The sequence below is a fragment of the Labeo rohita genome, chromosome 15, assembly GCF_022985175.1.
Source record: "Labeo rohita strain BAU-BD-2019 chromosome 15, IGBB_LRoh.1.0, whole genome shotgun sequence".
Taxonomy (NCBI): domain Eukaryota; kingdom Metazoa; phylum Chordata; class Actinopteri; order Cypriniformes; family Cyprinidae; genus Labeo; species Labeo rohita.
This window is the reverse complement of record NC_066883.1, coordinates 27,833,392-27,859,154: the sequence shown is the minus strand read 5'-3', so window position 1 is coordinate 27,859,154 and position 25,763 is coordinate 27,833,392. Positions and strand designations below refer to the sequence as shown.

Below are 25,763 nucleotides of genomic sequence, written 5' to 3'. Positions count from 1 at the left end.
AATTGAGTTCACCAATTTTTAATATTAAAATTATTTTAAAAAATGGTTTGAATAATGGATTCAATGAGTCACTCATAAATGCTTCAGTTGTTTCATTACTGGATAAATAAGCATTTTTGAACAAATCTCTTAAATAAATGATTCAATGACAAACATATTTTTTAACAGTCACTTGTTGCCACCTAGTCACAAAACAACGCAATTGACTCAAACATAAACTACAATTGACGCTACCATAAACATCAATCTTTATATCTGAACTATGACCTTTAATCCCAGTGTTTCTGTGATAATATGAATGACCGTAAGACAGAAATAATACTGTGTAGTTGAGTATTTGAGCTCAATGCAAAAATTTAGCTCAGTTCTGCTAAATACTTTAATTTGCATCATAATACAGAAGTTAGGACCATCCGCAACTTCAGGAACAAAGCGATTTTAAATTCCACTTAATTTTCCTGAATTTAACTTAAATTTACAAACATTAAAACAGTAGGCTATAAAGAAATTCTAATTTAATAAAGTAAAATTAAACGGAATAAAATTCAAAGAACCTTGTGTGACGCAACTGCAGTTTTTGATAATACGTTCCATTTAAATATATTAATAATCAATGTTTAAAATGCTGTTATCTATTTATTACAATGTATTTACATTACATTAATTACACCATACATTTAATAAACTAAATTTTATTTTTTGGACCATGGAGGTATAATATCTAAGCATAATTGTAAAAAAGCATAATTAGTCTGAATTGACCCTTCGCAAACAGCTTGATTGACAGGCGATCTGACCAATAATAATGCCAGTCTGACATTTTGTCTAACAAACAAATCAGACAGGAGAGTAGATTAACATTGGTAGACTTTGACTTGAAATATTGTGTGCATTGACATCTTTCCGTGGTTAGAATAAAATACGTTCTGACGTTCATTCATGTTTATTTCATGCTTTAAGTAAATAAGAAGAAAAGAAATAAGAAATAAGAAAGCTCTCAGATTTCATCAAAAATATCTTAATTTGTGTTCCAAGGATGAACAAAGGTTTTACGGGTTTGGAATGAAATGAGGATGAGTAATTAATTACAGAATTTTCATTTTTGGGTGAACTATCCCTTTAAAGTAGATCTCCTGTCCTATTACAGCAGGTTAGTAAGTTGGGAGAAAAATAAGCATGCATTGGCATTCCTTTGCTCATCATAAATGCCTAGTTTGTTTCCATCTCCCATGGCTTTCAATCCCAAGCCAAATCCTAAGACTGCCTCTCACTGATAAGCAGAACAGAGCGCAAGTATTCACACCGCCAAGGTGATTTCATGCCATCCATGGATTCCTGCACTCCCTGCATAACTTTAGATATGATTTGACAGTCACTTTTTCAGACAGTGAGTACTGGTGTGTTTATCTTTTTAACTGTCAGGTGTAAACAGCACTTTTATCTTTCAAAACTGCTCGCTTAAACTGTCTTCTGACTCAAGCGACGGAATAACTTCTAGGGGAACAGAACAACATCTGTGGGAAAGACTTAACAAAACACCTGCTGGTTATTTTACTTTTTCGCAGTATATCTCATCAGCTAACAAAACATCTTTGATGCACATTTTATATGGCTTTGTTTTTAAGCTGTGCCTTGCAGCAAAATCGCAGTGGCCTTTGACTGGTCGTTCCTTCTGCCTGCAGGTACACACAAAAAGATATCTTGTCTCTTAAAGTTTTATTCTGCGCATCATAAATAATACAGCAGGACAGCACTGATATCTTGACATATACATCTTCATAAGACCTTAAAACAAGAAATTCCTTACAGCGAAAAAACTATGAAAATAGTATAGCATAATTTAGTTTTTTTCTACCGTTTCTATAGGGGCTTCTTGGGTAATCTACAATTGCCATGTTTTTATATATATGGAAGAAAAAAATATTAAATTATATTTTTATTCAACATCATTTTCTTGTATATTTCTTTAATTTCACAAAGATATTTTTAGAACAGATTTTCATCACAAAAATACTGAATACTAATTTTTTTTAATACTAATAATTTTTAATTATTTGAGATTTTATATTAAACAATTCATATAATTTTTTTCCCTCCCTATCATAGGCAGACTTTTTTGGTGATTAATCGCATCCAAAATTAAATATATATATATATATATATATATATATATGTGTGTGTGTGTGTGTGTGTGTGTGTGTGTCTGTATTTATTACGTTTAAATAAAAACACACGCATACAGTATACTTTGAAAATATGTACATGTATTTATTTATATTCATATAAATTATATATAAATATGTTTAATATATAAACAAAATTTTTCTTAAATGTATACATGCATGTATATATATATATATATATATATATATATATATATATATATATACAAAAACTTTTATTTTGGATGTGATTAATCACAATTAATCATTGCCTAGCACTACTCTTTTTTTTACATTAAATGTTACATTTTGTCACAAAAAATAAGAGCTTTTAATTTGCAATAATCAATTGTATTATTTTTAATTGTTTATTCTACATTTATAAAATATAACATTTTATAACATGTATTTTTTCTTTAAATAAGAATCTTAGTGAGATCATTTCTTTCATTAAATGTTACATTTGTCACAAAAAGTACATTTTATTAATTATCTTTATTCCATATTTATATTTTTATTGTAGTTTTTCCTTTCCCTAATAATTTTTTTAAATGTTACAAAAAATCTTTACAAAAATTACTAGGTTTTAATTAGCAATTTTATATTAAATTTTACAACTACATTTAAATGTAATTTTAATTTTAATTTTTTCTTGTATTTTTCTTTAAATAAGAATCTTAGTGAGATAATTTATTTCATTAAATGTTATATTTTTGTTACAAAAAAAATAAATTTTAATACATTTGTATTAATTATCTTTATTCCATATTTATATTTTTTTATTGTTGTTTTTTTTTCCCCAATATTTTTTTTTTCGTCACAAAAATTACTAGGTTTTAATTAACAACTTTAAATTTAATTTTAAAATTACAATTAAAATGACATTTTAATTTTAAATTTTACTGGAATAATACATAAAACAAATGCAGAAATAAATAAATACAATTACTAAAGGATTTGTAATTTTCAACTTATTCTTAATAATGTTTAATGAACTATCATAATAATAATATTTCTTGATAATTCTTGCAATTTCAACCAAACTTCAAGTCAGTCAGCTAAACAAATTCACAACAATGTTCAATGCATCACACAAAAACAAATGGCCAAGACTGACAAATATAAGACGTAAAGAATGAAAAACAGGCGAGTTTTGACCTAAAACTCCCTCGTGTGCTCCAGACCAGCAGGCCCTTACAGTTGAACTCTGCAGGTGCTAGTACTACTAAAACTAGGTCAGTACCTCAAGATATTAGCAACCACAATTCTCCTTCTCGAACAGCAGCGAGGTGTATCTTCTGTGCACATCAATAATTTCATGAACAGTTCCGTCTGAGATCCTTCAGCATACATCATGAATTTTGAAGAAACCTGCTCTTCCCTGCAAATCTAAACAAACCGAGGCACTCTGATACTTTGATAAGTAGCAAAACTGAGACAAAATAAGGGCCACTGATAATATTTCTAATCAGACACAGAGCACAATTTGCCTGTGGTTCAGGTGCTAGCTTGACACATTAGGTTAGTGGGATCCACAGGCTTTTTAGTGTTAAAACGGATGAGGTGCTCAGTCCGACAACCTGAATTGCATTTACGTGACTGGCATGTAAGCATACAGACAATCTTATATCAAATGCAAACACGGAATTCATGCACTCAAGCGGTTCCAGGTTTGATTTATGACCTTAATATCCACAAACGTCTTTATAGGCATTGATCAATACATTCAAGCAGATCTGGTACACTTTATAAAACGTGTAACGTTACTCAGAAAAAAAAAGGTTTCAATTACATCTTCCAACATACCTCGGTTTTCCACACTTCTACTCCAAACTGTTGTGTTTCAGACTCTTGCACATCAGTCTGTTCAATTAATTATTTACAGTGACGACCAGATACTCTGGCTGTGGCAGTTTACTCATAGTAAATCACTTATGATGCCCAAAAATGTTGTCAGCTCACTAGATTGTAGGATACAAAATATCATACCCAAAAATGATGTCAAGCTAAGCAACTAGATTTTCAAGACACAATCAATGCAACCTTCAATGCACAAAATGCTGTCTAGACAAGCAGCTCACTAGGTTTTGAATCAACCAATCACACCTACGATGCCTAAAATGCTACACAGGTAGATAGCTCAACCATTCATTCTGTATACCCGAAAACTAACTTTGAAAAAGCATGCATGCTTCATATATTTAGATGTTTAATTCATACAGCTGTCAAAACATCAATTTAAAAGCACTCCTCATAACTTAACGGAGTGCAGCAAAGCTGTTACAAGAAAAAGGAAGTGTCATTTGTGGAAGCTTGTTTAAAACAGGTTAATACCCTTGTCACTAGTAACAGTTTATTTTCAGCATATGATTTCCTATCTGTAAAACAACTAAAATCTTTCTACACTGCTGCTTTTCTCATTCAAACAAACGGCAACATGAATAAACCTAAGATTCCCAAGCTGAAAAACTTCCTTTTGGTAAATGAGTGGAGAAATACTTACCAAGCGACCAAAGCAAGAAATACCGGGCAACACTGTATCCATTTGGAGAGTTTGTGGAAAGCATAGTAGGAAGAAGCGCGGGTAACGGACGCTGCCAGCTCGCTGTAAATGTGCTGTAGCAGAGTGTTTGCACTGATCCTGTATCCAACACTCACTACTGTGCGTGCCGATCATTACCCAGCTTTGTTTTGCGAGGACATTTCCTGTTGAACGCGCGTCCCCGCTGCGCCCTCCAGTGGCCATATCGCTAACTACTACTAAAGGGGCAGTGCTTGGCACTACATGACAAGCGCGAGTAATGTTTATTAAAGGGATAGTTCACAAAAATTTGAATTCTGTCAGACAAAACGGCAGAACAGCTTCATTAACTTTTAATGAGATATGGTAAAAGATGACAGGACGCGTAAACAATCACTTTATAGTTTGCCTTCAAACAACAGCCTAAGCAATACATTTATTAGTTCATGAAAATACAGTTGTTATGATTATTTTAAATTATTTTTTATTCTATATTTATTAAAAAAAAAAAAATCTCAGACGCAACTGTTCATGAATTTTTTCCGTAAAACGTTTTTATTTATTAAAAATGGATTTTATTATTTTATGATATTTATAAAATATTTTTCTTATATTTTTTCATAAGGATTTTAATGATTATAATGATAATCATTTTTTGTTAAATGTTACGTTACATTTTTGTCACAAAAAATAAATGCAATAATACATTTTATTATTATAATTATCTTTCTATTCTCTCTCTCTCTCTCTCTCTCTCTCTATATATATATATATATACAGTATATATATATTATATATTCTTATTCTGTATTTTTTATTATTATAATTATTTTTCTATTCAATGTATATATATATATATATATATATATATATAGTTTTTTATATTTATAAAATGTTTTTTCTTGTATTTTTTTTTTCATAGGAATTTTAGGGAGATCATTTTTTGTTAAATGTTATATTTTTGTTAAAAACATTTTAATTTGCAATACTGAATTTTATTTTATTATTTTTCTATTCTATTTTTTTATTTTTCTATTATATATATTCTTAAAAAAATTCTTGTATTTTTTATTATTATAATTATTTTTCTATTCTATGTATGTATGTGTATATATATAAATATATATAGTTTTTTGTATTTATAAAATGTTTTTTCTTGTATTTTTTTCATAGGAATTTTAGGGAGATCATTTATTGTTAAATGTTATATTTTTGTTAAAAACATTTTAATTTGCAATAATAAATTTTATTCTAATTATTTTTCTATTCTATTTTTTATTTTTCTATTTTATATATATATATATATATATATACATAGATATATGTGTGTGTGTGTGTGTGTGTGTGTGTGTGTGTGTGTTAACCTGCCCACTTTTGATTCCAAACCCAATAAATTAGATGAAAACGCAATGAGCTTTCAATATTATTGAAATACTGAATGATATATTGTCATATCTTTCTATTAAGTTTCAAAACGACAAACTGTCACGACTATCACCCTAATAACATTTATAAAGCATTTTCCAGGCGTGAAATATGGGAAATGACACTGAAATATTAAACTAGTCCATTTAAAATCATTGTTATAATGTAGAATTAAAAAAGTAAACATTTCTGAAGTCTTGCCAGCGTAACGATTCAATCGTTAGATTTTTGCGAACTAACAATGAAATATTAAACTAACTGATTTAAAAACAAATGTTGAGGTAGAAGTAAGTTTACCAAACAACATTAATCAACCTCTCGACGCAATCAAAATAACTAGAAATAATTAGATTTGTTCAATACTTAACTGGTCGATTTGAAATATACAGAATTTTAAAAACATTAAAAACATTTGAAAAACAACAAACATTTGTCCCGCCGAACCAATACTAAACCTCTCTACGCTATTAAAATAACGACTTGAGATATATTTGTGCTATTAGTCCCCATCGATTCAGCGACATCGTCTTACAGTTCCCATAGCAACCCATCCGACGCTCCGAGCTCAGTAGGCTGCGCCGAAAGCTCTGGAACTGTCAACGCAATCACCCCGCGCGGGCTGGACAGAGCAGGGCCGCCGCTGCTGCGGTTGGAAGTTTCTGGAAAGTTCGCTGAAAAGCGATATAAATGGGTCGCGAGTACGAAAATAGTGCACGCGCTCTGAATTACCGACACTGACTGGACTGACACACACAGGCGGGTTTGTTTATTTGTTTATCTGACCTGAACACACCGCTCTATGTACGGAGGAGCGTCCAGGATGGCCGTTGTGGGCTTTGATGTGGGATTTCAGAACTGCTGTATTGCTGTGGTCAAAAGCGGAGGAATCGAGACCGTGTCCAATGAATTTACGGACAGATGCACGCCGTAAGTGGATGCTGTTGCTGCTAATTGTATAGAAAGATAAGCTTCCTCGTGTATCTTAAATGTCTACATTTACCCAAACTGAAAGGTTGCTAATCAAGTATGAGAATCACTCATAAACTGCATGGATTTTCATATCATACACTTGTCACCGACATTTCAAAACATATTAAACTTACACATGTGAGGTGTAATCTGTCACCTGAACCCTTTAAAAGTTTAATAGGTCTGAACTTGTTTGTTTTAGAGCTGTTGTGTCATTTAATTCAAAGAGCAGATCCATTGGTAATGCTGCAAAAAACCAGGTAGGCATTCGTGTTGTCATCTGTGATTATTATGAGTGAAGCAAACGTGCTATATTACCATTCATATTGTTTATTTGTTCTAGATGATAACCAATACTGCCAGCACAGTCTCTCATTTTAAGAGACTACATGGCAGATTGTTTCAGGATCATTCTGTGCAAGCAGAGAAGGCTAGTTTACAGTATGACCTGGTACCACTAAATGATGGGAAAGTTGGAGTCAAGGTAAACACTGTGTTCATTAGTCGCATAAAGAAGCAATTAAAGGCATAGTTACCCAAAAATGAAAATTCTGTCAGTATTACTCACCCTCATGACGTTCCAAACCCATAAGGCCTTCATTCATCTTCGGAACACAAATGAAATCCAAAATATTTCTGACTCTCCATAAACAGCAAGGGTCCTACCACGTTCAAGGTTCAGAAAGGTGCCAAGAACATCAACAAAATAGTTCATGTGATATGGTACGGTGATGCAGAGGAGAAGAATTGTTGAATAAAGTCGTTTCTTTAGTTTTTTGTGGAACAAAAAGTATTCTCATAGCTTCGTAAAATTACGGTTGAACCACTATGTCACATGGACTAGTTTAACAATGTCCTTACTATCTTTCTGGACCTTAAACGTGTCAGTTGCATTGCTGTCTATGGAGGGTCAAAAAGCTCACGGATTTCATCAAACATATCTTAATTTGTGTTCTGAAGACGAACAAAGGTCTTATGGGTTTGGAACGATGTGAGGGTGAGTAATTAATAACTGAATTTTTATTTTTGGGTGAACTATGCCTTTAGGATGTAGATTGGTTTGTTTAACATTACATGACTTGCTCACAAATCTCCTCTGCAGTAAAAGGGTGCCGTCAGAGAGTCCGAACAGCTGGTAAAATCATCACAATAATCCATTAGTAATTAAAACCACTCTAGTCCATCAAATAACATCTTGTAAAATACAAACAATGTTTGCAATAAATATTTTTTAAACTTCAAACTATTGCATCTAGGTAAAATATGAGTCCTTTATCCATAATTATGCTTTCTCCAGCGAAAAGTTCTCTCATCTGAATCAGGAGAGAAATATGCACAGATCAAGAAAATAGCTGAAAACAATTTGAAATGGTGGATTTTGTTGTGAGAGGACAAGAAGAAGGGGATGGACTTTTTCACTGGAGGAAATCATTATTATATGGATTATGGACTTTGTCCAAAAATGAAGGATTAAAGCTAAAACGCCTTAATGATGGATTTGTTTCTTCCAAAAACAGATTTTCACTCCACAAGGCATTAATGGATAGACCGGAGTCGTGTGGATTACTTTGAAATAACTGTAATGTTTTTATCAGCTGTCTGATACTCTCAATCTGATGGCACCCATTCACTGTGAAGGATCCATTGGAGTGGAATGATGTAAATTTCTCCATATCTGTTCTGATAAGGAAACAAACTCATCTACGCATTTGATCTGACGTTGAATACGTTTTCAGAAATCCTTTGCATTTTTGGGTGAACTGTTCTTGGGTTCAAGTATTTGGGACATGTGTGATCCTGGACCATAAAATATAATTTTCGAAATTGATATTTATACATCATCTGAAAGCTGAATAAATAAGCTTTCCATTTTTAGGATAGGACAATATTTGGCTGAGATACAACTACTTGAAATCTGGAATCTGAGGGTGCAAAAAAATCAAAATATTGAGAAATTTGCCATTAAAGTTGTCCAAATGAAGTTGTTAGCAATGCATATTACTAATCAAAAATTAACTTTGAATATATTTACGGTGGGAAATTTACAAAATGTCTTCATGGAATATGATCTTAATATCTTAATGATTTTTGGCATAAAAGAAATCATTTTGACCTATGCAATGTATTTGTTGGCCATTGCTACAAATATACCCATGGTCCAGGGTCATATGTGTCATGTGGTTATTTTTGGAGGTAAAAAGAGTCAAATTGTGACTTTCATTGTCTTGATTAGGTCATGTATCTCGACCAGGAGCACCATTTTAGCATCGAGCAGGTCACGGCTATGTTGTTGACCAAATTGAAAGACATTGCAGAAGCTAATCTGCAGAAGAAAGTGGTGGAGTGTGTCATCTCTGTACGTATTTGCACTGGAGCTGTGAATATTACAGGAAATCATTTATTTTCATGATATTTAATGGATACCAGAGGCATGTACCAGAAATAGAGGCTTTTAGTTCATTAGAAATTCACCCAAAGTTATTTCTAGTGATGATAATGTATTATAGTCATTTTTAGTCTTGTCATCATGATATTTTAGTGAGAAGGCGGCCTTGCTTCATTATCATGCAGCAGTACATTTTAACCAGAGCCTTTTTAATTTGCACGTAAACCACAAATGTGCAAGCCACCAATCCGATGGTTTGTTTGTTTGTGTTATTTCTTTGGCCATACAAATGATTTTGTCACGCATAGATCCCCTCATTCTTCACTGATTCAGAAAGGAGGTCTGTGCTGGATGCTGCCAAGATTGCCGGCTTGAACTGCCTGAAGCTAATGAATGACAGCACTGCAGGTATCTTTTGAATTGATGAAACTCACAGCAACGGTGCCTTTGCCACATCCGAAGCAATTGTTGACAGTGTCATTTGTCATTCCAGTGGCGTTAAACTATGGCATATACAAGGAGGATCTTCCAGGCTGTGATGAGAATCCAAAGATTGTGGCATTTGTGGACATGGGCCACTCAGCTCTCCAGGTCTCTGTTTGTGCTTTCAACAAAGGCAAACTTAAGGTGAGTCTCAGTCAAAGTCAGAACCTTGTGTAGATCCCCAACTTTGCATTTTCACGCACGTCAGCGAATGCTCTGTATTTTGCAGGTGCTGTCGACCGCCTTTGATCCTTATTTGGGAGGGAAAGACTTTGATCAGAGGCTGGTGGAATACTTCTGTGCCGAATTTAAGTCCAAGTACAAGATGGATGTAAAGTCCAAGGCTCGAGCTGTGTTGCGACTGACACAAGAGTGTGAGAGACTCAAGAAACTGATGAGCAGCAACTCCACAGACATTCTCCTCAACACTGAGTGCTTTATGGACGATAAAGACGTATGTGGGAAAATGAACAGGTATGTGACTGCTAGTGTTATTTAGAGCAATGAATTGTTAATGCACAATATATTGGTTATTGGCCGAATATAAAGAAATTAAACAAACAAACAAACAAGTATCATTATTGGTCAGTATTTAAGTTTTAGTTTACTTCAGTTAACACAACACTGTTTTCAACTAAAAAAGGAAAAACTTTAAGCATTTTGGCCATTCATTTACATGACAACAGCATTTTGGGGGCCTGAAAATGTGAATCTTTGAAAACATGTTTCTTTACAAAGTGACATCACGGGAATCGTTTGACGAAACTTTCCAAAACACACACACAAAAAAATCAGTTTTTAGTAAAATCATTGTCGTGTAAACTTGTCCTAAACGTGCGTGTAAATTTCTTGTAATTTTAAATTTTAATTCCCTTTGCATCTAGTGCTTATTTAACATTTAAAATCGTAGCACAGGTATATTTGTAGCAATAGCCAACAATACATTGTATGGGTCAAAATTATCGATTTTTCTTTTATACCAATATTCATAAGGATTTTAAGTAAAATCATATTCCATGAAGATACTTTGTATATTTCCTACCGTGAATGTATCAAAACTTAATTTTTGTTTAGTAATATGCATTGCTAAGGACTTCATTCTGACAACTTTAAAGTAGTTTTTCTCAAAAAATTGATTTTTTTTGCACTCTCAGATTCCAGATTTTCTAATAGTTCTCTTGGCCAAACATTGTCCTATCCTCACAAACCATACATGATGTATACATTTATTGTATAAACACTAACAATTTATTAACACTCTTAAATGTAATTTTTAGCAAATTTTAAAATGAACTTTTATTTTTCATACTACACATGTACTGCACACTTGTAGCATTTTAAACTATTGATTTTATGTTTTTAGTGTTTTACTTAGTTATATTTGTAATTTTAAACACAGTAGTGTAGAATTTTAATATCAGCTATTTATTGATATCAGTTTACTGGTTTCATGCATAACAAAAATATTTATCAGCTTATAAGAATTAATTTTTAAATGAGAACTTTAGCGCATTTCACAAGTAATATATATTTTTTTTTTTTTTATAGAATTGCCCATATATCGTCTCATTGGTATAATTCTTAACACTGGTGCATCCCTACTTTGAAAGTACATTCATAAAACTGCTGTTATTTTATAAATAATGAAATATTGATAAACTACATAATCATATTATATTAGGAGCAATCCTTTCCATGAAAGTAATGCACATCAACACAAACTTGTATTCTAATGGAACTTGTATTAAAGTTCTCTCTAATTATGTAATTTAAGAGTCCCCTGCTTATTTTTGTAACATGCCTTAATTCACATCTTAATTGAGTATCTGTCAACACCTTTCATCAAAGTTGTCCTAAAACCAAAACAACACCCGTTCTTGACTTAGCACAACATTTAACTTTTTTTTTATCCACTTCAAATGTTGACTACTGTATAAGGATGACACTGTAATTAGGTTACTTAATTTGTGATACTCAGCATAGCTGAGCAACAAGCTAATAAGTCATAAATGAAAATACTTTCCTCTTCCACACAGGGCCAAATTTGAGGAGCTATGTGCTGACCTGATCGAGAGAGTGATGGTTCCTTTGATGACGGCTGTAGAACAGGCTCAAGTGCGGCTTCAGGACATCAGTGCTGTGGAGATTGTAGGGGGAGCCACACGGATCCCTGCTGTAAAGGCCCAGATCAGTAAGTTCTTCAGGAGGAATGTGAGCACTACATTGAATGCAGATGAAGCAGTGGCCAGAGGCTGTGCGTTACAGGTAAGTGCATTTTCTCTGTGTAAACAGCATCATTTGGATAATTTAAAGCTGAAGGATGTTAATAATGTTAAATTATTTTCCCCTATCCCGATTGAATATGCAAATATAAGTAAACTATTCAAAGGTTGATTAGGGTTGAGTATCCCAGCTAGCTGCTTTTTGTATTTTTGTGGAAACTATGATTTTTTTTTTTTTCAGGATTAACTAAATAGAAATGTCAAAACAACATAATGTGACCCTAGACCACAAAACCAATCACAAGGGTCAATTTTTTAAAAATTGAGATTTTTACATGAATAAATAACCTTTCCATTGACATATATTAGGATAGGACAATATATGAAGAGCTCGGATGCAAAACCAGCTAAAAGCCATCTCGGTCAAAAATGAGATAATGATACTGAGTGAATGCTCCTGACACATAGCATGTGTCCATCAATTACTTCAAACTCGTTAAATTTCAGCCCAATCAGGAGTACCAGTATTTGCATAGAAACCTATACAAAGTAGCCAGAAAGAAATGCTCATTTTAAAGAAATACATCAGATGGATTTAGAGGCTTTTGCATCTGAACTCTTCATATATATATATATATATTAAAGATTTAATTTTGGTGTTTTTATGCTTTTATTTAGATAGGACAGTGTAGTTGGACATGAAGCAAAGTAGGAGAGAGAGAAGGGGGTGGTGGTGGGATTGGGAAAGGTCCACAAGCTGGGATTTGAACTCAGGTTGGCCACAGCACAATGGCGCTATATGTCGGCACGCTAACCACGAGGCTATTGGCGCCAACAGATAGAACAGTATTTGGCTGAGATACAACTATTTGAAAATCTGGAATATGAAGGTGCAAAAAAAAAAGTTCTTAGCAATGGGTGTTACTAATCAAAAATTAAGTTTTGATATATTTATGGTAGGAAATTTACAAAATATCTTCATGAAACATGATCTTTATTTAATACCTTGATTTTTGGCATTATAGAAAAATGTATTATTTTGACCCATACAATGTTTTTTTTACTTTTTTCTCAGAATTGCGAATTTATATCTCAAAATTGTTAGTTCATGTTAGCTCATTGTTAATATTATGCAATTCTAAATATTATAAATGATTAAAAAAAGTCAGAATTGTGCGATATAAACTCACTATTTGGACATTTTTTCTCTGAAATTAAAAAACAACCCGTGGCAATAGTATAAAAGTAGACCAATTCAACTGCGGACTTGGCAACACTATCAGAAAAAAAAAAAACAATTTTATATTTTAAGAATGTAATCAGTATTCTGTTTATTAAAGCCAAGTATGGATCTCATCAAGTTAGTGTTTTTAAGCATTTTACATTTATAAAATAAAAAGTCAAGACAGTAACAATTTAAACAATATTTAGCTATTCTTTTTAATAGTTAAGTTTTAACTAGTTTACATTTTTCCGATCATCAGTCATCGAAGCTTGGTAAATACTGGTCACAGACAGATTTACTTTAAATTTCACCAAGCTGTTTACTCACTAAAAACTCCCACAGATCATGTTTCGTTATTTTGATGTAACAAAGGGGTTTTATCTAAGTGTAAGTTAGTCTACTCATTAAAGGAGAAGTCCACTTCCAGAACAACAATTTACAAATAATGTACTCACCCCCTTGTCATCCAAGATGTTCATGTCTTTCTTTCTTCAGTCATAAAAAAAATGTTTTTTTGAGGAAAACATTTCAGCATTTTTCTCCATATAATGGACTGCTATGGTGCCCTGATTTTGAACTTCCAAAATGCAGTTTAAAGGCGGCTTCAAACGATCCCAAATGCGGTTGTAAACGATCCCAGCCGAGGAACAAGGGTCTTATCTAGCGAAACGAACAGTTATTTTCATTTTAAAAAAATACAGTGAGTTTATATCTCGCGGTTGTTACTTTTTTAATCAGAATTGTGAGTTTATATCTCACAAGTGTGACTTTTTTCTCAGAATTGAGACATAAAGTTTGTCACCTAATTCTTAGTAAAAAAAAAAAAAAAGTCAGAATTAAGAGTTTTTATCTCAATTTGGAGAAAAAAGTCAGAATGGCAGAAACAGGCTTATATAATAACTAACATGTAACAGCTTTAAATAAATGAGGTAAAACTCAGTAATAATGCATATTGTAAACCTTGTTTTTTTATGTAAAATGAATGTACAATATATCTCAGGGAAAACAGTCAATAGAGCTTACACACATTTGTAATTCAAACAAAATTTTTAAAAAAAGGGACTGCTCTATAAGGATTGTAACTTGTAACGCACAATAGCTTTAAACACATTTGAGGCAAGACTTTAATATTTTGCCTTTAAAATCACCTTTAAAGTTGTCCAAACTGAAGTTCTTAGCAATGCATATTACATATATTTATAGTTGGAAATTTACAAAATGTCTTCATGGAACATGATCTTTACTTAATATCCTAATGATTTTTGCCATGAAAGAAAAATCGATAATTTTGACCCATACAATGTATTTTTGGCTATTGCTACAAATATAGCTGTGCTACTTAAGACTAGGGTCACATATATTTGAAATAAAATCGTGTGTAAATTCTAAATAAATCTTCTGTCACTTGATGAATTTAATGTTCTTGCTAAAGAAAACTAATTTAAAAAAATGCTACTGCCTCCAAAGTTTTGAACGAGAGTGTTTTGAGGCATAATGCTCACTATATTTTGCAGAATGTGAAAACAGTGTGAATCTGTACAAAAATAAAATATTGATTGCATGAAAAATTAATGTGTTGTATAATGATTTTTCCATAGTGTGCCATGCTCTCTCCTGCATTCAGAGTGCGAGACTTCTCCATCACAGATGCTATCCCATTCCCTGTTTCACTTTCCTGGACCAGTGAAGCAGATGAAGGCAAATCGTAAGCTCAGCTAGCTACTTTACTTTTTATCAAAACCAAGCACAGGGAAACGTGCTACTGTTTTCATTTTATTTGGTTTAACATTATACATTTACATGCACAGGCTGTACTCTGCATCTCACATACTAATGCACTACTTACTTGTCCATGCCTTCCAGCTGTTACGAGATATTTGGCAGGAATCATCCCTGTCCGTCAGCCAAAATGATCACGTTTTACAGGAGCAAGCCTTTCGTTCTGGAAGCTTTTTATTCAGATCTGACATTGCTGCCCTTTCCTGAGGCGAAGATTGGTGAGTATCAAGAGGTTTTATTTCAGGCCGTAGTAGTGTTTATGCTGCGCCATGCAGATTATACGGATATCATATTTTGAATGTGAATTAATGCTATGTGTAAAATTCTTCCACAGCTGAATATAAAGTGCAGAACATTCAACCGCAGGAGAATGGAGAAAAAGCAAAGGTGAAAGTAAAAGTTCAAGTAAACGCCAGTGGTATAGTCAGCGTGAGCTCAGCTACTATGGTCCAGAGGGTCAGCTTAAACAAATCTGAAACCACAGAAATAAATGAGATTTACAGTCATGACGGCTCTGATGATATTGACATAGAGGTGGGTACCACATTAGACTTGTTTCATAATCGTGAGTTTACTAACAGCAAAAGCCAATTAATGTGTTATAAATGCTTGTCATCTTTTTGTTACAGGTATTTTCTTTTTCAGTTATTAACAAGGGGATGCTATATAATATATTCAATTTATTATTTATTTTTTTAAGTAAAATGGTAAATGTGAGTCAAGAAAAACTGTCATAGAGCTTAGAAACATTTTTTTAAAGGACTGCTACACAGGGACTATAACTTATGGAAGCCCATTTCGATCACCAAATAAAAAAAACAGGCACTTGTGTCTCTTTATCTCCCAATTCTGGACTTGCAATTCTGCAAAAAAATATATATATATTTGTGAGAGATAAACTCACAATTCTGAGGAAAAAAGTCTGAATTGTAAGTTTATTTCTCACAATTATGACTTTTTTTCTCAGTATTGTGAGTTCATATCTCCTGAGTTTATATCTTGCGAGTTTGGACTTTATAACACACAATTGTGTAATTGTCTTTTCCCCCCTCAGAACTGGACTTTATAACCTTATAACCTGCAATTCCGAGTTTATATCACAATTCTGAGGAAAAGAAATCAGAATTGTGAGATTACGCTAATGAACTCGTGAGAAAAAACTGTGAGAAAAACTTGTAAGAAAAAAAATTCAGTTTATAAACCTAACAATTGTGACTTTTTTTTTTAAGTTTATATCTCGTAATTCAGATTTTATCACACAAAATTGTGCAATTGTCTTTTCCCCCCTCAGAATTAAACGGTATAACCTGCAATTGCGAGTTTATATCGTAATTCTGAGAAAAAAAGTAGGAATTGTGAGATTAGGCTTAAACTCGGAATTGGGAGAAGAAATTTTTTTTTGTATCTTAAACTTTTTTTCCTCAGAATTGCAAGTTTATGTCTCACAATTATGACATTTTTTCTCAGAATTGCGAGTTTATACCTCGCAATTGTTACTTTTTTTTTTTTTTTTTTTTAGAATAGTGAGTTTATATCTTGCAACTGTTACTTTTTTTCTCCGAATTGCAAGTTTATATCTCGCAATTGTTACTTTTTCTCAGAATTGCAAGTATATATCTTGTAATTCGGAGTTTATAACACGAAACTGCAGGATTGTCTTTTTCCCCCTCAGAATTGAACTTTATAACCTGCAATATAACTTGCAATATTTATAACTCGCAATTGTGGGTTTAAGTCATGCTATTCTTAGTATAAAAAAGTCAGAATTGCAAGTTTCTCAATTGTTACTTTTTTCTCAGAATTGTGAGTTTATATCTCAAAATTGTTAGTTCATGTTAGCTCATTCATTCATTCATGTTAATTGTGAGATATAAACTCAATTCTGACTTTTTTCTCAGAATTTTGAGATATAAAGTTTATGTCATGCAATTCTTAGTAACAAAGTTAAAATTTGACATCTCACGATTCTGAGAAAAAAGAATTGCAAGATAAAAACTCACAAAATACATTTTTTTATTCAGTGGCAATACAGGCTTTCATAATAACTAGCACAGCACAGCTTTAAATTAATTAGGTAAAAACTGTTATTATGCATATTGCAAACCATGTTTTTTTTATGTAAAATGGATGTACAAGTACATGTCAAGGAAAACAGTCAATAGAGCTTAGTTTAACACGCATTCATAAGTCAAACATAATTTAAAAAAGGGGGACTGCTATGTAAGGACTATAACCAATACACAACAGCTTCAAACACATTTGAGGCATCAGTTTTTAACAAGGGGGGTGTTTAAATAAATTTAAAGTAAATTTCAAGCAAAACGGTCAACAGAGCTTAGTTTTACAAATTGATACCTCTAACAAAATTTTTAAAAAACTAAAGACTGTTATATAAGGAACACAACAGCTTCAGACACACTTGAGGCAAGATTTTGCAAAATAAGCAAACCAGAAAAGTCTCCTTAAGCAGTGCAGCCACGTACTTTAATTTACCTAAAAATCGAAAACCGCTATTCTAAAACCCCATTATAAATTCCAGTGGGAACCCAAATGAATTAGCCTTCCAGGGTCCTCTACAAATTGACATCATTACTGAACAGCTATATTCAATCTTTTAGTGATGAAATGAAAACAGAGGTGGGAGTTGGGATAAAAAACATTTGTTTAAAAATATTAGTTCAATAGCTTGGCTAACATGTGGTTCTCAAAGTTATGCTTCATATATATCAATAAAAATGACTAACGGGGTTTCTATGAGGGTGACAGTGGGCGATTGGCTCCTTGATGTGATGCAGGTAAATAATTGTGTGGAAATGTAACTATCAGCTCCCTGGGACTGTCATTTCTAGGACAAGATACAAGAGGCAAATATTCAGCACTCGGTAGACAAAGAAAACCTGCCAAAAGCACAGTGTCCCCCCATGGAAAAAGAGCAGAATCAAACAGATGCACTGAGTGTAAGTGAGCTAAAGTACATCTCTCACTTACTGCTTTTTCAATACATTTACCTTTGGAAAATAAAACAAAACAAACTAATTGTTATTCATGTCACATCTTGAAATATCTTAATATGTATTTCTGTCAGTTTGACTGACTGTTGTACCATTATGCTAACAGACGTTGTCTGTTCTTCACAGATGAATGGAGAAGTAAACAATCACCCCCCTGATGCTAAAAAAGCTAAGATGAGGGTCAAGCATGTTGTTCTGCCCATTGAGGAGACGTTTACCCAGCAGCTACCAAAGGATTGCATCAGCACTTACATGGAGCAGGAGGTACTGTTGACTAAATGTTAGTTTATGCATCAGGGTTTAAAAGTCTAAAAAAATCTGTCAATCAACAAAAAAAAAAAAAAACATTGTGAAATGCACTACCATTAAAAAGTTTGGGGTTGTTCTATTTATTTGTAAAAACACTAATACTTTAAAAAACAATTACATTTTAAAAATCACTTTTTTAGTTTACATATATTTAAAAAAAAAAAAGGTATATTGTAAAAATACAGTAAAAACAGTACTACTTTAACAAAATAGTACATTTGAAAAAAAAAATCACTTTTCTAATTTAAATATAATATAAAAATAGAGTAAAACAGTAAATACTTTGAAAAAATATTAAATTTTAAAAATCACTTTTTAATTTAAATTTTTGTAAAATTTACAGTAAAGTTACTTTGAAAAAATATTAGTTTTACCTTTTTAATTTAGTTTGTTAAAAAAAATATATTGTAAAAATACAGTTGAAACAGTTATACTCTGAAAAAAAATTACATTTTAAAAATCACCTTTTTAATTTAAATGATCTGTAAAAAAAAAATACTGTAAAAATACTGTAAAAACAATAATACTGTGAAATAATATTACATTTTAAGAATTACTTTTAATTTAAATATATTGCAAAAGTACAGTAAAACAGTAATATTTTGAAAAATATTACATTTTAAAAATCACGTTTTAATTTAAATATTGTAAAATAAATATATTTTAAAAATACAGTAATAACAGCAATACTTTGAAAAAGTATATAATTTTAAATTATTTTTACAATTTTTGTAAAATAAATATACTGTAAAAACAGTAAAATCAGTAATCCTGTGAAATAATATTACATTTTAAAATTACTTTTAATTTAAATGTATTGTAAAAGTACAGTAAAACAGTAATACTTTGAAAAAATATTACATTTTAAAAATCAGTTTTAGTTTAAATATTGTAAAATGAATATATTGTTAAAATACAGTAAAAAAAAAAAAGTAAGTTGAAAAAGTATATAAATTTAAATTATTTTTTAAAATTTTTGTAAAATAAATATACTGTAAAAATACAGTAAAATCAGTAATCCTGTGAAATAATGTTAAATTTTAAAAATTACTTTTAATTTAAATATATTGTAAAAGTACAGTAAAACAGTAATACTTTGAAAAAATATTACATTTTAAATCACTTTTTAGTTTAAATATATTGTAATATAAATATATTATAAAAGTACATATACTGTAAAAATACAGTGAAAACAGTAATATTTTAAAAGCATATTAATTTAAAAAATTACTTTTAATTTAAATGTATAGTAAAAATACAGTAAAACAGTAATACTTTGAAAAAAATAAAACATTTTAAAATTGTCACATGATCCTTTAGAAATTATTTTAATATGTTGATTTGATGCTCAAAAACATTTTTATTATCAATTTCAACATTTCAGGATACTTTGATGAACAGAAAGTTTGAAGAACAGTGTTTATTTGAAATACACATCTATTGTAACATTATAAATGTCTTTACTGCCACTTTTGATTAATGTAATAAAAGTAAACATTTCTTATTTAAAATATGTAACATTTTTGAACAGTAGATCAGGGGAACTCCTTAGAAAATATGACCTTAAAAATACTAAAATTCTAAAATTTAAATTAAAAATCTAAAAAACTAAAATACTAAGCTATTCCGAAAGTGATATTAATTTAAATTTTGTCAAATTGTTATGCCAACAGTAAAATTCATAATTTAAAAAATACTATATTTGAAGAAAAAAAAAATCTAAACAAAAGCAGTTTTACTAGTGACCCCACTGTACATGTAACAGTTGTTTTACTGATGAAAGCAGAAGAAATATAGCTGTCTTTTAATATGAGGTTGTTTCAGTCAATCTCAAATAATGATTCAAAAGCTGTGATAGATATTTTGTTAGACTTTTTGGCATCTTAAAGCCATAAACATGAATAAAGACATTCTAATACATCTCTGAATATCAAAGCTCTTCAAAAAGCCATCAGTCATTCTCACCATCTGGTGCTCACTTAATTTCCTCTCCTTCTTTCCTGACAGAGCAAAATGATACAGCAAGACTGCCAGGAGAAAGAACGCAACAACGCTAAAAATGCAGTGGAGGAGAATGTCTATTACTACAAACACAAACTGGAGGGCCCCTATCAGACATTCATAAATGCTCAAGTAATGTATCTCCCATCCAGCTCTTCCCAGATAACACCGTGCTACCTGTAGAGTGACATGTAATCTATTTAGCTCACAGGGACTGTTATCAACAGACTGTGATTTATTCATAGCGTTCGTTAATGTTTTCATGTTTCAGAGGCCTGTTTCTGATTGCTAAATCTCTAAAGGCCATTTTCAGTTCATGCATAAATGAAACCAACTCTCGTTCATTTAAATTAGTCAGTAGTTCATATGAGCTCTGCAGCTGAATGGGCCGCAAATCTGAATGCCGCTTGTTTTTCTTCTCTCCAGGACCATCAGACGTTCTCAGAGCTTTTAAATGGCACAGAGAACTGGCTGTACGAAGAAGGAGCAGACCAAGATAAGCAGACGTACATTAACAAGCTGGAAGAAATACACGTGAGTCGTTTATGCTCAAACCGCATTTGATCGTAGGTTAGCCTTTGTGCGTGTGACAAATTGATTTTGTGTTCTCTCAGAGATAACCGGACTCGCACGCCGCGATAGGTTTAACATTACGCTCCGTTTGATGCGCGGACGCTGTTTTGTTTTAATTGACTCGTGTGGTCTCGACAGCTCGCGGCGTTTGGGATGCCATGCGCTTCGCTTAAAGACTAGGAGAGTCATTTGTGTAGCTTTCAAAAGCCCTCTGGCGCACTTCAGGAAGAGCACTAATTGGTTGCTGTGTACTGCACACCAAGCAAATGCATTCATGCTTACAAACAGTGATGTATTAAAGCCTTTTGTTTTATTCAACAGAAGCTGGGTAAGCCTGTGCAAAACAGATACCAGGAGTCCATACTGAGGCCTAAAATGTTCGAGGAGCTGTCGGCTAAAATACAAAGCTACATGACTATTATGGAGGAGTATAAGAATGGAGTAAGAATAAGTTTTCTCTCTCATTTTCTTTGTCATATATCACGTCTTATTTGCAACAATCACGCCTCGCAAGCTGCATTACAGTAAACTGTTTTATACGTTATAATGGATCTCATGCAGTTACGCAGTCAGATTTCAGCCATCAGTCTCTTACGACTGACTAAAAATAGTGGCTGCTTTTACATTTATTCATTTAGCAGATGCTTTTATCCAGAGCACCTTATAAATGAGGACTGCAACAACACAGCAATTCATCCTAAATAGACTGTAATATTAGAAGTGCTGCAATACTTTTAAGTTCCTATGCTTACTAGAAAAGTATTTACATCAGTGGCTGTCTTATATTTAACAGAATACTATAGTAATGTATCATTTCATTGTACATGCCTATTTACTCTTTTTTACATTTATATTAGCTTGCTGTAATCTAATGCTCAACAGGGTTATTATAGTTAAGTTACAAAAAAAACCACACTACTTAATATATAAAATATAAATATAAAAATGTTAGCTGAAATATTTAAAAAAATATATATATATATATATTTTATTTTAGACAGTTTCCAAAACAGCATTTAGTTTAACACAGGATTATTATCATTAGCTAAAACTGAAAATATTAAAAACATTGTTGATTGAAATTAAACTGAAATGAAACGAAATCAAAGTATTAGATTTAAAAAAAAAACTTAAGCTAAACAAAAATTAAACACATTGCTCTGGCAAATGAATAAAATAAGTTAAAGCACTAGAATTACTTACTGGAAATAAATGAAAACTTGAAAAATGAATTCTACTAAAAAGTAATATTTAATAAATAAATAAATAAGTAAACAAGTAAATATATTAAAAATCTAATTTATTTTAGCCAGTTTCAAAAGCAGCATTTTTCATTTAGTTTAATTTAGGATTATTATCATTAACTGAAAATATTAAAAACATTGTTCATTGAAATTAAACTGAAATGGAACAAAATCAAAATATTAGATTAAAAAAAAAAAAGTAAACTAAACAAAAATTAGACATGTTGCCCTGGCAAATAAAGTAAATAAATAAGTAAATAACATTTTAGCCAGTTTCAAAAGCAGCATTTTTTTATTTAGTTTAACTCAGGATTACTATCATTAACTAAAAATATTACAATGATTGTTCGTTGAAATTAATCTGAAATTAAACAAAATCAAAATATTAGATTTAAAAAAAAAAAGTAAAATAAAAAAATGAAGCTAAACAAAAATTAGACATGCTGCCCTGGCAAATTAATAAAATAAGTTAAAGCACTAAAATTACTAACTGGAAATAAAAACTGAAAAATTAGTTCTACAATTAATCAATAAATCAATTTTAGCAAGTTTCCAAAGCAGCATTTTTCATTTAGTTTAACTCAGAATTATTATCATTAACTAAAACAGAAAATATTAAAAACATTGTTCATTGAAATTAAACAGAAATGAAACAAAATATAAATATTAGATTTAAAAAAAAATAATAAACCAAACAAAACTTTAACACGGGCAAATTAATGAAATAAGTTAAAGCACTAACATTACTAACTGGAAACAAATAAAAACTGAAAAATATATTCTACTAAAAAGTAATATTTAAAAAAATAAATGAATAAAACTGTTGTCAGAATGTATTAAAAAATTATAAACAATTAAACGTTTAAAATAAAAACGGCAGAAAACTGTAATAGTATAGAAATAATACTAAAATATCATTGTTTTAACTTGATGTACTAAAATAACTAAAACCAATATTAATAAAACTATAGACATGTTAAAAAATAACTAATAAAAATTACAAAATTGCTAAAACTTTAACTAAAATGAAAGTGGAAAATACAAAAATAATGATTCTCGCTTAATTTCTAACAAGCTCTTTTAAATGTAATCTTTAGCAAATCTCAAAATAACAATCAAATAAAAATACAAATTCTCACTTTAGTTTTTAATATTTTATTAATTCATTTAAACAAAAATAATATAGAATATTAATACATCCCTGTGAAAACCACGGTATGTTTTAGTAATGCACTTATGTACATTGTTAGTTTTAGTTTAACAACTATTTGTATAGGTGTGTTTTAATATATTGCAAGCTTTTTCAGAATGACAGTTACGGTCATATCGACGCCATGGACATGGACAAGGTCAGAGTGTGTGTTGAAGATACACAAGTGTGGATGACAAACATAAAGGATTCTCAGGATAAACGCACACCGGATCAGGAACCTGCCATACACAGCACTCAGATCCAAGAGAAATTACAGGTGAGCAAAGACTAAAAGCATCACAAAAGCATGTCATTGGGGGACACACGTCTAAGAATAACCTTATATGTAATCGGTATTGATTTCTATGTCCGAGCAGCCACAGGGGGGTGATGTTAGCTGTCTTTCTGTCATCACTCAACTTCAAAACACTTTTCAAAATCTGCTTTTTACTGCGAAACATTTTTCACATTAGTAGTATGCAGTTCTAAATATATTTAAGCATCTGCAAGTTAATTATGGATTGTTTTCCATTTCATTCACAGATTTTAATTTGTATTTAAATTTAAATGTTTTATTATTTTTTAAAAATTTAATCTAAAATGAATCACGAAACAGTACTTTGAAAGTAATTTAATTAGTCTGTTATTAAACCCAGTTTATAATCAGTTCAGTTATATTTGCATTTGTTTGCCATAGTATTTAATATTTTCTTATTTCTCCAGGCACTCAACAACATTTGTGAGGAAATAGTTTCCAAACCCAAGCCCAGAGTTGACTCTCCCATGGAAGACAACATTCAACCAGAGCGGCCGCACAACAGAAAAAGCCCAGAAGACGTGACTATGGAATACACTGATTTTGTTCAAAATGAAGCAAAAAACAGCCATGCCAATATTTAACGGCTTATCATATTGGTAAAACAATACGACTGGATTGCATATAATGTGGTCGCTGATGCATCATTCAGTCATATAAACTGATTAATGAAGCTTTTTGTTTCTTATTTTTGATGTTAAGAGGCACATTCGAAGAATGTTTCTTATGTTCAGAGTGATATGATTTTCGTATTCACCTTCATATAGCATCTTGAAATCCGCAGAAGCTCCACCTTCTCCACAGTTTCAGTCTCTAAGCTGTCCAAATAAATTCTGACTATAAAGTCCCAGTCCCATTGATAAAAACGATGAAAATCATAATATATAAAAATATAAAATAATATGCTTTAATGCCTGTTTTAGATGTAGATGAACAGGAAAAAACAGCAACTGTATTGACAGTTTTACTGCACTAAGAGAAAGTTCATACTGAAACTGTGGCTCTAAAAGTGAAAGCTTGCAATATCAGAAATGGATGTACAAGAGCTGCTGCTACACGCTTGACTGTTCCGCTTTATTTTCGCTGTGCGTTCAATAGGATATGTCATTATGAATTCACGATTTATTTATAGCACATACTGACAGCAGTATCCGTGCAGGTGAAAACACACCCATCGTCTTTGTGAAATTTGCTGATGCAGAGAATTGATGTTTGTTCCTTTGTGTTGTGCCTGAAACTTTCACCTTAAGTTGGAAATTGTAATAAAAACTTTATATTCCACATTTTCTCAAGAGTCTCCTTAAAAGATATTATAACGTGTACTGACATGATGTTTTGGACTCCAGTGATGTCCATTGTATGGACAACAAAAGTTCTAAAGGATTAGTTCACTTCCAGAATAAAAATTTCCTTAATTTTATTCACCCCCTTGTCATCCAAGATGTTCATGTCTTTCTGTCTTCAGTCAAAAAGAAATAATGGGACGATTTTTAGGTTTGTGTTGTATTGATTAGTTCACTTCCGAAAACAAAAATGTATAGATAATTTACTCACCCCCTTGTTATCCAAGATGCTCATGTCTTTCTTTCTTCAGTCGAAAAGAAATTATGTTTTTTGAAGAAAACATTCCAGGACTTTTCTCTATATAGTGGAAGCCAACAGTTTGAAAGTCCAAATTGCAGTTTCAGTGCAGCTTTGAAGGGCTCTACACAATCCCATCTGAGGAATAAGGGTCTTATCTAGCAAAACGATCTGTCATTTTCTTGTCTAGTTCTGCGATGAGCATGCGTCCGGTTCAAGAAAGGTAGGGTAGGTTGCAAAAACTCCCATCTCATTTTCTTCTCCAACTTCAAAATCATCCTACAATTGCTGTTTTACCTCTTTTTTTTTTTTAAAAGGGGTCATCGGATGCCCATTTTCCACAAGTTGATATGATTCTTTAGGG

The 25,763-nt window shown here is 31.5% G+C and overlaps 2 protein-coding genes across 5 annotated transcripts in view; one reads left to right on the top strand and one right to left on the bottom strand.

Moving 5' to 3' along the window:
* b3glcta (beta 3-glucosyltransferase a) overlaps nucleotides 1-4,876 on the bottom strand; it is a 103,112-nt gene extending 98,236 nt beyond the window's left edge. For all 3 annotated transcript variants that reach the window (XM_051130107.1, XM_051130108.1, XM_051130106.1), the window contains exon 1: nucleotides 4,666-4,876. In XM_051130107.1, coding sequence (XP_050986064.1) covers nucleotides 4,666-4,729 — 64 coding nt within the window. In that variant the 5' untranslated portion in view covers nucleotides 4,730-4,876. The remainder of the gene's footprint in view (nucleotides 1-4,665) is intronic.
* A 1,807-nt stretch (nucleotides 4,877-6,683) lies between these two features.
* On the top strand, nucleotides 6,684-25,104 carry hsph1 (heat shock 105/110 protein 1). Of its 2 annotated transcripts, none has more exons than XM_051129623.1 (18): nucleotides 6,684-7,035; nucleotides 7,280-7,337; nucleotides 7,421-7,561; nucleotides 9,311-9,433; nucleotides 9,772-9,871; nucleotides 9,957-10,090; nucleotides 10,176-10,420; nucleotides 11,983-12,211; nucleotides 14,992-15,098; nucleotides 15,257-15,390; nucleotides 15,507-15,706; nucleotides 18,022-18,129; nucleotides 18,310-18,447; nucleotides 20,500-20,625; nucleotides 20,920-21,027; nucleotides 21,388-21,507; nucleotides 23,618-23,779; nucleotides 24,226-25,104. In XM_051129623.1, exons 1-18 carry the CDS (start codon nucleotides 6,908-6,910, stop codon nucleotides 24,400-24,402), a joined length of 2,538 nt encoding a protein of 845 aa, XP_050985580.1. In that variant the 5' UTR covers nucleotides 6,684-6,907; the 3' UTR covers nucleotides 24,403-25,104. The 2 variants fall into 2 exon arrangements, with proteins under 2 accessions (XP_050985580.1, XP_050985579.1); XM_051129622.1 differs by having other exon boundaries at nucleotides 23,609-23,779.
* The last annotated feature ends 659 nt before the right edge of the window (nucleotides 25,105-25,763 follow it).